This window comes from Schistocerca piceifrons, chromosome X (genome assembly GCF_021461385.2).
Source record: "Schistocerca piceifrons isolate TAMUIC-IGC-003096 chromosome X, iqSchPice1.1, whole genome shotgun sequence".
Classification (NCBI taxonomy): Eukaryota; Metazoa; Arthropoda; class Insecta; order Orthoptera; family Acrididae; genus Schistocerca; species Schistocerca piceifrons.
In genome coordinates this window covers 53,852,361-53,869,868 of record NC_060149.1, presented here as the reverse complement: position 1 = coordinate 53,869,868, position 17,508 = coordinate 53,852,361, and the positions used below count along the sequence as shown (strand labels likewise).

Here is a 17,508-nt window from a genome sequence, read left to right as displayed (position 1 = left end):
TAATTTCTGGAAAGCTGCATCGCATGATGCGGACCAGTGAAAAATCAACAGGTGATGCAACGGCTGAGCCACCGAAGCCACAGAACTTGTGATAGTATGCTATTTTCCCCAAGAAGGCCTGCAGTTCCTTAACAGATGTAGGGCGAGGAAGGGCATTGATCGCAGCGACAGTTTGCTGAAGTGGACGAATACCATCCCGAGAGAGTTGAAACCCCAAGGACGCGATAGAGGGCTGAAAAATTTTGATTTTTGAAGATTACACTTAAGACCAGCAGTCTGTAAGACATGAAAAAGTGTGCAGAGATTTTGAAGATGTTCGTCAGTGGTGGAGACAGTGACAACAATGTCCTCCATGTAATTGATACACCCAGGGACAGGGAGCAATAATTGTTCCAAGAATCGCTGAAAGAGAGCAGGGGCACTGGCAACCTCGAATGGCAAGCGTTGGTATTGATAGAGGCCGAAAGACGTGTTAAGGACCAGAAACTGCCGGGAAGCAGCGTCGAGAGGAAGTTGATGATAAGCTTCTGACAGGTCAATTTTAGAAAAATACTGGCCTCCAGCAAGATTAGTGAACAGTTCTTCAGGACGGGGCATAGGGTAGGTGTCGAAGAGGCATTGAGCATTTACAGTGGCTTTGAAATCGCCACAGAGACGAATATTGCCATTTGGCTTAGCAACGACAATGACAGGAAAGGACCAATCACTGGAAGTGACAGGAAGCAAGACCCCTGAAATAGTGAGACGATCCAACTCCCGTTTTACCTGATCACAAAGGGCCACAGGAATGGGCCGGGCTCAAAAAAACTTAGGCCGAGCAGTGGGTTTGAGCATGATATGAGCTTCGAAATCAATGGATTTGTAAGATACCTCAGCATGAAACTGTCCCAAGAGAGAAATCTTCTGTTTATTGTATGTCTGTATTTGCCGAGTGACAGGTGACAGGAGTGGAGAACCCAACTGATGATACATCTGAGAATTAATTATAGTGGCAGCAGAACCGGTACCACCTGCATTCGAACATCTCGACCAAGGATTTGGACAGTGAGGAATAATTTCCCTGAAAGGGAAGAAGTACAGTTGACAGATAACACAGAATCAGAATCAGCGTCATGTTCATGAACATCATGTATGCAGTCGGATTTGCAAACGGATGACACATGACCTTTCTTTTTGCAATTGTGACACACAGCCCAACGTTGGGGACAATCCTCGCGTGAATGTTTCGTAAAACACCACGGACATCAAGGAAGTTGCCAGGGGTTTTGCTGCAGTTTCTTAACGGGTTGTTTACGGTTAGGCCGAGGCTGCGCGTGGGATCACACTTCGGCCACGTCGGCCGGCAGGACGTGCCGCACGCGTTGTCAACAGCGCACAGAGGTTGTATTTCCCTGACATCACCCCATCTATTTGGGCCCCAGTGGCACGAGAAATTTCAAAAGACTCCGCAATGGAGAGAACTTCATCTAGAGGCAGATTTGCCAATTGAAGGGCATGTTGCTGAATTTCTTTGTCGGGTGCCGACCGGATAATAGCATCCCGTACCATAGAATTGGCATAGGATTCTTTGTGAACGTCAGTAACAAACTGACACTTTCGACTTAGGCCGTTAAGTTCAGCAGCCCAAGAGCGATAGGATTGATATCGCTGTTTTTGACAATGATAAAAGGCAACACGAGAGGCTACCACATGCGTTTGCTTTTGAATATAGACAGACAGACGTGAGCACATTTCAGCAAAGGACAAAGATGCAGGATCCTTCAAAGGAGCCAACTGCAACAACAACCGACACATTTGAGGAGATATCCAGGAAAGGAACAGAGACTTACATGGTTGTTTGTCCGTGACATGAAATGCCAAGAAGTGCTGTCAAAGACGTTTTTCCATAATGAGAACAGTCTTCCGCCGTCTCGTCGTAAGGAGGAAAAGGAGGTACAGCCAACGGCGAGAAACGCATTTGACGCTGCAACGAAATCGCGAATCGCTGCTGTTAGAAGCATTTGCTGTTCAAGGAGATTTTGCAATAGTTGCTCGACAGTAGCCATGGAAACCTGTGGGTCAACGGTGAAAAGGAAAAATCCACTACCTCGTTGCCAATTGTTATAATGTCAAGTTGAACACACATATTTCAGAACGACACAACACATATAAGTCACAGAGTAAGTTGAGAAGCAAGACAAGTGTACACGTTAGCATTCAAATAAGCACTGAGTCCCAGTCTAGCGGCCGCTGCTCGGCTGGCTGCTTAGGTGGCGCAGCTGCTGCATGGCTGGCAGACAGCGCCGCACGTAGAGGATGCACGTAATTGCGCAGCGGCGCTTTGAATGATCGGCGAGTCACAACAGAAATAATTACAGTACCTCCTGTTCATGTTATATGTAGTTGGAGAATTCAGCAGTTGGAGCATATAACAAGTCCAGACAATACCAAGACTGAAAAATAAGTGTATAAATATTTGTGTAGAGAAGTAAAATGGGAAAAGTAATGTGACAATCAAAATGTAGGCAAGAGTATAAATTTAATTCAAAATAAGTTTATGAATGGAAAGTGATCATCACATCTGATAGAGTGTAGCTGGATAATTTTGTTGTTGTTGTTGTTGATGCTGGTGGTGGTGGAGGTGATATGATGCTGCTAGTGATAGGTTCTAAAGCAGTTTCTTCATTCTAGTTACTTCAAATTCTCATGTAATTTCTACACTTGTATTTGTAAGACATTTTATTCATTACTATCACTCTAAATTTCAGATTGTCTCCAGGCTGAGTTCTCCTACCAAAGGGGAAACAGTTTCATTTACAGTGGATGTAGCAAAGAAGTCTTATGGTTATGAGCTGACATCTGTTGTAACAAAAGCAAATGAAAAAGCAGAGTTTCACTGTGACTTTGTTTCAAAACCTGGTTTAGAATATAGTGTGAACTTCAAGGTGAGTAATATATATATAATTTTTTTTCATGTGACTTTTCCCACAACCATCCCATTAATTTATACTGTATTTTATGTGATGTGGAAGGCTCTCAAAAAGAGCAGTAGTACATCACATCAAATAGATTATGTTCTATAACTCAAAAATCATGTATTATTAAAAAATCTTTGTGTAAGTGCCATCTTCAGTCATAAACTACCTAAGTTCCAGTCTTTCACAGTAACACAGTAACATTTCAGTCTAGGAATGTGTGTCTTCCTGTTCTTCCACTAAATAGCATAAACATTTTCACATGATTTCATCTAAGTGATATTTTCAAAATATTGTTATAGGTGTTTTATTTAATGTTATTTTGTTAATATTGCTACAAGCTCTGGTGCCATCAGTGTGATGTAGTGGTTAGTATCACTTCCTGGTGTGATGTGTGTCACCAGTTTGAACCTGACCACCAGCTATTTCATATTTATCATTTCTGGAAGATGCTCTACATATTTTATGTGTGTAATGTTTGTATATCTGCAATATTTGATGCTTGTATAAGTACTAGGTTTCTGGGACATTCTGTGTTTGTACAAATACTTGTTTTCTCCACCCAGGAGATTGTGTCTGTTTTCGTGGTATGTTGGTGTTCTAAATAGCATGCTTTCAGTGCTAAGTGTTGTATTTAACTGAAGACCCAGCTTTTGGATTTTGGATTTGAGTGTGGTTACAACATGACAATATCATCAGCAAATTGGCACAGAAAAGAAGACACTAAAAGAAGGTTGACAGAATTCTCAGTGTCATACTGATGGTAGTCATGGAAGACTATCATGACATTGCATCACTAATGTGGCAACCAGAGAAGAGATGTGAAGGTTTATGACAGTCATTATTGTTGATCCTAGATAGACAGGAGTAGCAGTGTAGAAGATCTGTCCAGCCAGGAGGAGCTAGTATTATTAATTTAAGAGTAGGTTCATTGATACTTGGCACTAACATTTTCAAGGCAAACCAACCTTGAGAATATAGCTAGAAACTCTTAAGACTTGTGTTACAAATGTCAGACAACATCCAAGGTTCACAACAACAATGTTACAACCAGCTCATCTGCCAATAGGACAGTTTTTTCATTAATATTTGAATAATTAGGAAGTTTTCAAACCAGCAGTGCTATTTTGTGAGGGAGCAGTATTAACAAAAAGGGGATTTCTGAAGCTCGCTAGAAAGATCTTGAGAAAGAGAAACTTTCTGTTTAAATAATTAACGAATTAACTAGTTATTTTGATGAAAGCAGGCATTTATGGAATCAGGGCTGTGAAACTATGGTTTTGAATTTTGGAGATAATCACTATTTAAGATTGTAACATCCTAGAACATGAAAATTTTGACTATGAATAAGTTCTGAAATGTGAAGTTTTTGAAAAAAAATAAAACATTTGTTGAAAAGAGGAGAATGAGGGACTTCTAATGAACTATAGTAATTTAGAAACAAACAGTTATTTGCTAATAGTAAAAATTTCACCTTCACCTGATTTGCATGTATAATTAACTACTAATATTTCTTTAAAGAAAATGTTTCCATAAGAACCAAATTTTGCTATTATCATCAGCAGTTGGAAATCTATCCTATCAATAAGGTCATTCCCCAGTTCATTTCAGTCAATACCCAATACTGTATGAAGGTTTCAGCATTTTGCCCAGCCACTGAAATCAGGAAAATCACAAAAAGCGTGACCATATACAGAGGTGAGGCCACAGCAGATGGAAATCTCCCATGGATGACAGTTGACAGGATGTCAGGAAATAATGTCTACATTGTTTCTGATGTATACACCTATATGTATCTACATCTAGATAGATACTCTGCAAACCACCACACAGTGTGTGGCAGAGGGTATCATATACAACTACTCATCATTTGCCCTCCTGTTCTACTTGCAAATAGAGCAAGGAAAAAATTACTGTCTGTATGCCTCCGTATGAGACCTAATTTCTTGTATCTTATCTTTGTTGTTCTTACGCATGATGTATGTTGGCAACAATAGAATCGTTCAGCAGCCAGCTTCAAATCCCAATTCTTTGCGTTTTCTCAATAGTCAATAGTGTTTCTAGAAATGAAACACCCCCCCCCCCCCCCCCCAGAACTTCCCATTTGAATTCCTGAAACATCTTTGTCACACGTATGTGATGTTTGAACCTATCGGTAGCAAATCTACAACCTGCTTCTTAATTGCTTCAGTATCTTCCTTCAATCTCACCTGGTATGGATCACAAACACTCAAGTAGTTCTAAAGAATAGGTTGCTCCAGTGTCCTATATGTGGTCTCCTTTCCAGATGAACCACTCTCCTTAAATTCTCCCAATAAACTGAAGTCAACCATTTGCCTTCTCTACTACAGTTTTCACATGCTCATTCCATCTTGTATAGCTTTGCAGTGTTACACCCAGATACTTAAATGACCTGACTGTGTCAACCAGGGCACTAGTAATACTGTATCCAAAAATTACACAAGGTGTATACAACCCGGGACAACTGGGAGATCTGGGAAAAACCTGGGAATTTTTTCATCTGGGGGAAAACTGGGAATAACCTGGGAATTTTTTTAGAATTCAGGGAATTTTTTTAGAATTCAGGGAATTTTTCATTGTTTTAGTTTTCACTTAAATTTTTGTAGTTGCGAGTGGGCTCATGTGCATGCACAGTTGAGTCACATTTGAGTAGTAGATTTTCCCACTTCTGGCTGCAGGAATGTGGCTGGTGGCTGTTGGCTGTGCAAGCAGCCGCAGCAAGCAGCTAGATGCTACTGGGAAAAGGGGGTGCCACATTCATATTCTTGTGGGAAAAAATCCTGTTTCACAAAGTGCCTACCATCCAGTGCACATTGGTCTATCAATTAATCATATGATTTTGAAATGCATTCCTGTAGGTTTTTGAACATTTTTTAACACATTTTAAGTTGATTTCTGAATGATTCATAAGTTGATTTTTGAATTCATGCACAGTGTACATGATGTTCCTGCAGGAGAATCCTCGTCGCATCTAGAAATAAACTTTCTGCAGACAAAAGGGGATGGGGCTATACGAGCTGAGCGGAGTAAAGCCAAATGGATGAATGCCATTCGCTGTCTGATGATGTGGTTCATTGGGTTTGCAAATGTTCAGCATTGTTATAATTATTAGCAAAATCCATAGATTCAGACTACCAGAGTAGAAATAAATGACTAACAGGTGAAGAAGATTATGTATTATCTCCTCGGTGTATCCAAGAAAATGAAATTTTGACAGAAAATTTTTGACCAGATTGCTACACTAATAAGGACCAGTTTTACAGTCCCCGGCTAGCAGCCGCTTAAGTTCTATTCTGGAAGTAACATGGAAAACATGTTGTAGGAATATGTAACAATGCCTAACCGGAGAATAATCGTGGGATCACTAACTAAACCTGTGATTCTAGCAGGGTTTGTAAAGTTAATTGGAGAACAAATTTTGACAATGGCAGGAATAGCTACAGAATTCTTGATGACAAGAGTGATTGTTAGAATGAGGCAGGAGAAGAAACAAGGACATCACACAAATTATGGAAGAATAAGACGATTCCAAATTTATAATAAAATTTCGTGATACTGCTTTTCGATCTCGTGCTTGAGAAACTGGTGCGTATGAATGAAATGTGAAACTATTTCCTAACATAAAGCTGTTTGCTTGTAGTAGGCCTTATAGGCATTTGATATTGGTACTTCATGAATTATATTCTGTCTTGTTATAAAAATGACTATTTGTGCCAAAATAGTCTCATTTATTTTGTGTGTGCTACAAAATTGCTGCAGTATTAGAAAGGCCTATTTTGTTTTATCTAGCAGACAGTGATAAAATAGACGTAATCAGATCAAGAAACCACACCAGCCTTGGATATTATTTGTATTAACAGCTTTTTCAGTATTAGATAACGACATTTCGATTTTTCGTGTAGCAAAACGTTTGACGAACTTTGATGAGGTAATAGATTCTTTTGCAGGAAGGAAAGCATGCCGTGTAAAGCTATAGCGAGATTAGAGAGAAAAAAATGCTAGGAGCTAAGGATTGAAGAAATGTGTACTTTCTTGCTTGTCTCTTGTCTTTATTGGTTTTATGTATCCTATATTTAATTTTATGTCACACAAAACAGCAAGTTATTAGCTAATGGGCAATAAAGAGTGCAGATTTTCTGAAGAGTTCTTGTTCTCCCAATTACAAATAATCCCATCTGCTATTAATTGCGAGATGTTTATTAAGAGGGGCAGGCTGTGAAACGGGCCAACTGGAAGCAGGAGAGGCACCACAGGACACTTCAGTTTCCACTGTCCTGCGTAGGTTTGATGAAATCCATTACTAAATATACACATTTCAATTTCACAGATTGAAATACAGTGATGAGTTATAGAAGAATGCTGTATGAAGAGGTGTGTCACTGCACTTTGGCACACTTAAGACCAAATAACATGTCTTACATTTCCTCGAACACACATTTTATGTTTCAGACTTTTCAGAAAGATGTGCGCTACAAGATGAACATATTTTTGAAAATTAGATTATTTTAGTATTGATCCAGTTAGCAAATATCATAGATCCGGGGCTGATGCTCAGAGCAGTCTGAGTTATAGTGGGTAGTCTCCACATGACCCATATTTACATTTAGTGATTTTGCTGTTTCCTCTTCGTTTACTCTCACGTCAAATGAAAACAAAACAGATATCTGTGGTCGGGAGCTATCAAGTGAATTAAAATACATTCACATAATTATGGAAGGCTAAAATATGTTATTAGTGTCAGATTTTATTTTATCTCCACCTTTCTGACAGTCAAGCATTAATCGCCTTGCAGAACAGGAAGTTATTTTTGTCTGTTTGCTAAAGATATTTGACTTTTATTAATCTTTCCTGCAGAGGAAGTCAATGTGTTTAAAACGAATTGTTTAATTCCACAGTACTGGCTAGTTTCAACTGTTTGCTGCATTTATGGCATTATGCCACAATAAAGAACCAAACATGATATAATACAGTACTGGTGCTCCAAGAAAATTTACATCCCGTAAACCACACTGAAAAGCTTAATATCAGCTCAAGGTCTACTTGATTGGGAATCTGGACATATGAATGTGCACTTTAAGTATGCACTTTAAATTTGCACATTTTACTATGGTTCACAAAATTCCGTGGCTCTTGCAGTATCCTCTGATGTTTTGTTTCTTTTACGACATAATGTATGATCTTTCAATGTTTTACACGTACGTACATACAGGCTTCCTACAGCATGGTAGCTGCACAAGCATGGTGTCGCATGTTATCTGGTGCTCTCTGGCAACTGATGAAATGAACCTATTTCTAACAGGTCGCGGGAAAATATTGTGAATGGTGGTTTGAAAAGCATTACTTTCAAAGTAAATATACTTATATGTAAGTTGAACTGTGTGCGAGAATGTACCAAGAATTTCTTAAATCAAACATCATTTGACCCTCATTTAAAAATCAACTCTTTGATGATGAGCCATCTAGAAGTATTTCAAACCCTGAAGATCAGACATTTATGTCATCATTAAAAATTTTACTGCCACATTTGTGTGATATATTTTAAAGTGTAACATGCAGAAAAAAAGATCAACATTATGTGCAACAGCTTAGCTTCTCTTGCAGCTTATTAACCTTGGAGACCAATTTTATATTTGAAAGCTTTTCTTTTCTTGTAACAACACTATGTATATTAATTTAATTTCCCTGTTTGTGTCTTTGTGTTGCTTAACAGTGATGGTGCTGTTAGCTCACTACATCACGTGCTCTATGCTCTGAATATCCGCTGTCATCAGCTCTTGAGATCACGTAACATGAGCTATGACTGGCTTACAAAAGTGCATCACAGTCTCGATTTCAATGATTCAGAAAGTAACATACGGTGTTTGGTGGAATTCCAATGTATACTTATGTAATATGAAAATACGCAACGTACATGTTGCTGCACATCATAGATATTTCCAAAACGGTTCTTTTTCCCTAAGTTTCGTTTTCTAAAGTGACAGGAAATTCTACCCCTGTGTATGAAACCATAAACATTCAAAGGATTGATAAGTTTTGCAGTTCCCATGGAAATATACTGTCACTTAAGACGGAAGATGTGTGTTTTCACCCAGGAGAATGTTTATTTTTAACTGGGAAATCCGGGAAACTTCCAGGAATTTTTTTTCTCTGTCTGCATATACACCCTGTTACAGGTTTGTTGTTCCTAATCATCTGCATTAACTTACATTTTACCACATTTAGTGCTAGCTGCCATTCATCACACCAACTGGAAATTTTATCTGTCGTCTTGTATCTTCCTACAGTGACTCAACTTTGGTACTTTACCGTACACCATGGCATCATCAGCAAGCAACCACAGATTGCTGCCCACCTTGTCCGCCAAATCATTTATGTATATAAAGAACAACAGCAGTCCTATCACACTCTCCTGGGGTACTCCTGACGATACCCTTGTCTCTGATGAACACTTTCTGTTGAGGACAAGATGCTGGGTTCTATTATTTAAGAAGTCTTCTAGCCACTCACCTATCTGTGAACTAATTCCACATGCTCATTCCTTCATTAACAGCATGAAATGAGGCATCGTGTTGAATGTTTTCCAGAAACCTAGGTATATGGACATTGCCTGTTGCCCTTTATCCATGGTTCTCAGTATATCATGTGAGAAAAGAGTAAGCTGAGTTTCACACAAATGATGCTTTCTATAACCATCCTGATTCATGAACATAAGTTTCTCAGTCTCAAGAAAGTTTATTGTATTCAAACTGAGAATATGTTCAAAGATTCTGCAGCAAACAGAAGTTAGGGATATTGGTATGTAATTTTGTGGGTTTGTTCTTTTTCCTTTCTTATATATTGGAGTCTCCTGCTCTTTTTTCAAGTGACTTGAGACCTTGTGCTGGGTGAGAGACTCGTGGTAAATACAAGCTAGGTAAGAGGCCAATGCCATAGAGTAGTCATTGTAAAATCAAACTGTGATTCCATCTAGACTTTGTGATTTATTTGTTTTCAAATCTTTCAGTTCTTTCTCTATGCCAGGTATGCCTATTTCTATGTTATCCATACAGGAGTGTTTTCAATGGTCAAATGATGGTATGTTTGTACCATTTTCCTGTGTGAATGATTTCTTGAATATGAAATTTAAAACTTTGCCTTTCATGTTGCTATCTCCCACACTACACTGCTCAACAAGGGACTTAGATCTGCTTAGCGATTTTACGTACGACCAGAATTTTCTAGGGTTCTCTGCCAGATCTTTTGCTAAAGTGTGATGGTGACGGTTGTTGTATGCATCATGCATACATCTTTTCAGACACACGAGTCTCTACTAACCTTTGCTTGTCATCATTTGTGCATCCCCATTTGAATCTAGAGTGCAACAGCCTCTGCTTCCTCAGCATCCACAGAATTTCGTTATTAAACAATGGTGGGCCTTTTCCACCCTTTATCCACTACTAGGCATGTAACTCTTGACACCACCATTTACAATCTGCTTGAAATTTGCCCATAATTCCTCTACACCCATCATACTGGAACTAATTGATGCCAATCCACTGTCTAAATGAGTTGTTAATAACTGCTTATCTACTCTGTCTAGCAGAAACACTCTCTTAGGCTTCTTGACTGATTCATTAACTTTCATATTCATAGTTTCTATAATGACATCATGATGGCTAATCCCTGTTTCTATACTGACATTGCCAATACGTTCCAGCCTATTTATAGCTATGAGGTCTGAGATATTTCCATTGTGTGGACTGCTGAGCTAGCTGCTGAAGACAATTTTCAGAAAACGTGTTCAAAAGTATTTCGCAAGAGTGCCTGTCTGCAACCCCCAAAATGAATTCATAGACATTCCAGTCTATACTCAGTAGGTTACAGTCGCCTCCAACTAGTACTGCATGATTTGAAAATTATGCACTATTGACCGTAGACTCTCGTTGAATGACTCTAGAACTGTCACAGTGAAATTGGGTGGCTGGTAAAAACATCCAACAATTAAGTTAGTTTCATCTACACCTGTTATACGTGACCACATGACTTCACTATCACACTCAACTTCAACCTCAATAGAGACTATATTTTTGTCAACTGCAATGAATGCTCCCCGTCCTATGGCCTCTTATCTGTCTTTCCAATATACGTTCTACAACTTGCTGAATATCTCAGAGCTTTCAATCTCAGATTCCAACCAGCTCTCAGTCCCAAGAATAATCTGAGTGCAAGAACTTTCCTGAAGGGCAGTAAATTTGGGAACTTTATCATGAATACTTTGACAGTTTACTGATAAAATTGTGACAGTCAAAGTGTCTTTATTCTGAATGGCGTTTGACTTTCCTTGCTGAGAACTGACTGGTGAGAGTTCATTAGAGCACCTCAAACTACTGTCTAGCCTTAGAAATTCTCGTGTGCCCTCCATAAGTACTCTGCTACCCAAGTAGCTGTTCCTTTGTGTACTGCACCTCCTGACCTATCAAGGGGAGTCCTACAAATCCCCACACAATAATGCAAGACTAGAAATCTCCAGCCAAGACTGACATAGAGTCAACAAAGCCTTTGGTTGATACTGTCCACTCAGCTCCATACCAGAGGACCATGATCAACTCTGGGAATGATGCTGGAAATTGCAAGCTCTGCTTGCACCTCACGTGCAAGGCCAGCAGTCTTCACCATCTCCGCCAGCCACCAGTAGGAACTGAAGATGGCCTGCGAATCCATGCGATAGGCATCATTGGTGCTGATGTGAGCCACAACTTGCAGATGACTGCACACTACATGCTTGATAGCCACAGGGAAGGCTGCCTCCACATCTCAGGTGAGGCCCCGTGGCAGACGTACTGAGTGCACACTGGCTTTCTTTCCAGCCCTGAATGCTGTCTGCCAAAGGGGCTCCACATAGCACCTAAAATTGGTACTCCCAATAACCAGTAAACCTAAATCTCCCCCCCCCCCCCCCCCCCCCCATGTTCCTGCTTGGGCCCTGCTGAAGGAGCAGCCACCTGACCATTCACAGGGTGCACGGGTGAGGCCAGGTGGCCAGTCTCCGCATTGGCCTTCCTCCTCGAGTGATGCGTCCAACAATCTATAATTACCGTTGTTAATTGTGGGGCATATCTTTCTGTGATATCAGTTACTTATTGTAAGGCTAAAGAGAATTTATGTCCTGGCATCCAAATTCCATTGTGCTGAAAGCTGCCAGTGGAAAATAAATACCACTGCCAAAAACCACTCAACATTCAAGAAGGAACTCAAGACTTACATATTAGGGACAGTATAGCCACCATTGTTGTGCCCCTCTCATCTCTTTCTTTCTCCTCTCCATCATAGCAGCTAATTTTACCATTCTATTTCTCTTCCTCTAACCTATCTACCTCTTCTATATCTCTTTCACCCCATTCTATCGTCTTATGTCTCTGCTTGATGAGAATAACTCACAAGCTGCAAGAATATAACAAGAAAATTCCCAACTAGCAGTAGGACTGACATTCATAAAAGAAAAATAAGGACTGACATTCATAAAAGAAAAATATGTTTACTTTCATATACATAGTCATTACTATTATTATTATTCTTGATTGTTATAATTATTTTTTGATTGTTATAGTTATCATTGTACTACTTTTAAAATCTCTATTTTTTTTCTTTAACATTAATACTGTATAACATGTAATATGTCCTTAATGTTCTGTAGAAACTGAAATTTGTTGAATCTGAGTATGCCTGGTTAGGTAAAATAAATGCATAAATAAATAAAATAAATAAATAAAAACTTTTGCTGTGGGAATAACGATCAATGACATAACACAACCCTTTGTGTTTGACTTTTACTGAAATACAGCCATAATGTTATCCTCAGATGGGACTCTTTGCAGGTATCACAAACAGCCACAGTCTGTGGAAGAATGTAATTTCAGAACAATGAAGCTGTTTGAGTAATCTGTTATGAGAAGCACTTACTCATCAGCACTAATCAGGAATGTATGCTGCTCAAAGTGGCGGGCTACACTAAACTTCTTGGGTAAAGGGAGAAAAATTTGACAGCTGAGAAAAGCTGGAAATGAATTGATTGTTGTGGGCTCTTGTCTAAAATTGAAAACACACTTATCCCACAATCATCAATGAGATGAATTCAAGTCTACAGTCTGGATGCTCAGTTAAATAGATGCTCTAATCAAGTGCAACAGAATACTCAACGTCCCAAAAGAAATATATATGCCACCAACAATATTAACCATGACTACTCGATAAGGGGATTCTTGTTCAGAGTCACCCATGAACAGCTCATTTCTAAGAGACAGTGGATAGGGGCAGCAAAACTAGTCTAGTAGTGCCTGCCATCAATGGAGAATCATGGTAATTACTTTTTTCAAATACTCACTGGAGGAACCTCTTGTTCAGCTACCAGTAGGTTTTATTGTTACTGATTAACAATGTTGCTGAGTGTTGGCTATTATGTATCAACTTTTGGTTGTATTCAACTCTGAATTAGAAACAAGGCAGACAAAATGACCCAATACATAACACCATATCAACACTGTGGATCGTCTCTTCATTAGACACTGTTCAGCTAAGGTATCTCCAGTTCAGCAATGGATAATTCATATGAAACTGGAGGATAAGCTGTGAGATTATATTGTTTAACCATTAGAAGGACCATGGTCTTTCATTGTGCCCTGGTGAAGAAGAAAGATGGCACAAGCTGTGTCTGCACCTATTACTAGTGGATGAACAAAATAACCATAAAGAAGGTTCATCCATTGCCAGAAATTGACGACACCTTGAACAATCTGAAGACAGCAAAGTAGTTCAACATTATGGATGTACAGATAGGTTACTCACAAATCAATGCTGATGAGGCTGACCATAAAAATATTGTTTTCAGAACATGTGATAGCCTGTATGAGGTCAAAATTATACCATTTTGCTTTGCAGTTCTCCTGCCACCTTTGGAAACTTCAGCATCTTAAATGGTTAAATGGACAATGTTTCTGTTGTGTGTGGATGACACTAAAGTTTTCTCCAGAGCATCTGAAGAGCATCTAAGCTGTGTGACTACTGTACTAAAAGTTTCACATGATGCAGGTCTTTGTTTCAATCAGAGAAAGTGGCTCTTCATTGCCCAAGAAATAAAAATCTTTGGGATTTTAGTTAATGGAAATATAGACTGTCCTGATCCACAGAAAGTAAGAGCCATAACAGATATTCTAACTCCTCAGCACATTCATGATGTGAGAGATTTCCTGCTGCCACTACAGTTGCTTCATAAAAAAATTGAAGTTCCCAATCACAACTACAGCAAGAATTGCCATAGAGAAACACCAAATATCCTTGCAGTGAGGAATGAGGATGATTTTTCTGTATGCATATGGGGATGCTGAACTCTTTCTCAGCTCTGGCACATTTTGATGATGATGCCAAGATGGAACTGCACAGTCATACTAGTGGTTATAGGGTAGGTGCAGTTGTAGTATAAATCCAGGAAGGCACTGAAAGAGTGATTGTATATGCTTCCAGAGTACTCTCTGAGTAGAAGAATTATTATGTGATAGAGAAAGAATGCATTGCAATTGTTTGGGCAATCAGTAAGTTTGATCCTGTTTGCATGGTAGACACTTCAGTGACCAATCCCCAATCTTTCACTTGGTGACAAACGTGAAGAATCCTTCAGGATGATTGGCAAGATGTGCATTTAAGCTTCAGGAATACATTGCAGTAATACACTTAAAACTGACGCAAACACAAGGGTGCTAATTTCCTTTTGAGACTTTTACTGGAGAAACTTCAAAGTGTTGGTAATATCCCAGTCACCACTGCAGTACCAAGCAGTGCAAATGAACAAAGAGAAGAACCTGAGTTACTGAAGATATTTTAACTCCATCCAATTTTAAGTCAGTCAATGTGAAATGTCAGCTATCTTTATTGCATCAAAATATTCGAGGACTGAGAAATAAAATTAATGAATTAACTATCTGCATAGATGAATTAGAGTCTTCAAACCCAGCTGACATAATCTGCCTCTCTGAACATCATGTGACCACTGGTATAGAACTTTTAAGTGTTACAGGGTTTAGGTTAGCATCTCACTATTGTAGATCAGAAATGGAGAAAGGAGGAGTTGCCACATTCATCAGGAACTGTCATAAATTTAAGAACATAGACATTCATAAATTTTGCCTAGAACAGCATATGGAAGCATGTGCAACAGAATTAGATTTTCACAAAAAATCTTTCATAATATTAAGTGTATATCGAGCACCTGCAGGTAACTTTAATCTGTTTGTAAACCACCTTGAAGCTGTACTGGCCCATTTAACAACCAAAAACAAAGAAATAGTGGTTGCTGGTGATTTCAATGTAGATTTCCTTAAAGACTCTCCCAATAAGAACCTATTTGAGTTAGTAACACTATCATTCAACTTAATTCCCACAGTAAAGTTCCCCACTAGGATAACCACTTGCTCACAAACAGCCATTGATAATATCTTTATAGAAAAGTCAAATGAACAAAATTATATTACAAAACCAATAGTCAATGGCCTCTCAGACCATGACATGCAGTTCCTTCTGTTAAATGTTAATACTGAACAGGATATAAAATCTGTTAAATCTGAGCTCAAGAGGGTAATCAGTAAGCCAAAAATTGATTATTTTAGGACACTCCTCAGAGACATTCACTGGACTGATGTTTACAGTGCTCATGGCATGAATGAAAAATATAACATTTTTGCTAATAAAGTGCTTACCTTATTTGAACACTGCTTTCCCCCAAAACTTACCAAGGTTAGAGCAAAGTCTACAAAGAAGCCATGGATTACTCGAGGAATAGGGGTATCTTGTAAAACAAAAAGAAAACTGTATCTGTCAATCCGAAACATTTCCAATGTTGATGCTATAGCACATTATAAGAAATACTGCAAAATATTAAAGACTGTAATACGGATGTCAAAGCAAATATATTACAAGGAAAAGATAGTCATATCAGATAACAAAATAAAGACAATATGGGATATAGTGAAGGAGGAGACCGGTAGAACCAGACATGAAGAGGAACAAATAGCATTAAGAGTAAATGATGCATTGGTGACAGATGTGTATAGTGTTGCAGAACTTTTTAACAAACATTTTATAACTGTTACTGAAAAGATGGGGTTGTCAGGTTCGGTAGATGCTGCTATGGATTACCTTAGACCAGACATTTCAAGTAACTTCCATAATATGAATTTGACCCTCACTACCCCAACAGAAATAATGTCCATCATAAAATCTTTAAAATCAAAAACATCTAGTGGGTATGATGAAATATCAACAAAGTTAATTAAAGAATGTGATTCTGAGCTAAGTAACATATTAAGCTATCTGTGTAACCAGTCGTTTATCAGTGGAATATTTCCCGAATGGCTGAAATATGCTGAAGTTAAGCCACTGTTTAAGAAGGGAGATAAAGAAATAGCATCAAATTTCCGTCCAATTTCACTGTTGCCAGCATTCTCAAAAATTTTCGAAAAAGTAATGTACAGTCGTCTTTATAACCATCTTATCTCAAATAACATACTGTCAAAGTCACAGTTTGGATTTCTAAAAGGTTCTGATGTTGAGAAGGCTATCTACACTTACAGTGAAAATGTACTTAATTCATTAGACAAAAAATTGCAGGCAACTGGTATATTTTGTGATCTGTCAAAGGCATTTGACTGTGTAAATCACAATATCCTTTTAAGTAAACTAGAATATTATAGTGTAACAGGAAATGCTGCAAAATGGTTCAAATCTTATATCTCTGGCAGGAAACAAAGGGTGTTATTAGGAAAGAGACATGTATCAAGCTATCAGGCATCATCCAACTGGGAACTAATTACATGTGGGGTCCCACAAGGTTCCATTTTGGGGCCCTTACTTTTTCTTGTGTATATCAATGACCTTTCATCAGTAACATTACCAGATGCCAAGTTTGTTTTGTTTGCTGATGATACAAACATTGCAATAAATAGCAAATCAAGTGTAGTCTTAGAAAGATCAGCCAATAAAATATTTGTAGACATTAATCACTGGTTCCTAGCCAATTCTTTGTCACTAAACTTTGAAAAAACACACTACATGCAGTTCAGAACTTGTAAGGGGTGTCCCAAGAGTATATGTCTAACATATGATGACAAGAAGATAGAAGAAGTGGACGGTGTTAAATTCTTGGGATTACAGCTTGATAATAAATTCAACTGGGAGGAGCACACCACAGAACTGCTGAAGCGTCTTAACAAATCTCTGTTTGCAATGCGAATTTTGTCAGACATAGGGGATATAAAAATGAAAAAGCTGGCATACTATGCTTACTTTCATTCCATAATGTCATATGGGATTATTTTCTGGGGTAATTCATCAAGCCAAGCTAAAGTTTTCCGGGCACAAAAACGTGCAGTAAGAATTATATGTGGTGTGAACTCAAGAACATCCTGCAGAAGCCTGTTTAGGGAACTAGGGATACTAACTACAGCTTCCCAATATATTTATTCCTTAATGAAATTTGTCATTAAAAATATATCACTTTTTCAAACCA

The 17,508-nt window shown here is 38.5% G+C and overlaps 1 protein-coding gene across 1 annotated transcript in view; it reads left to right on the top strand.

The window, feature by feature from the left end:
• The window catches only part of LOC124722172, an 830,020-nt gene that overhangs the window by 460,862 nt on the left and 351,650 nt on the right, over window positions 1-17,508 (top strand). Inside the window, exon 40 of the mRNA XM_047247373.1 lies at window positions 2,748-2,924. Within this exon, the coding sequence (XP_047103329.1) occupies window positions 2,748-2,924 (177 nt within the window). The remainder of the gene's footprint in view (window positions 1-2,747; window positions 2,925-17,508) is intronic.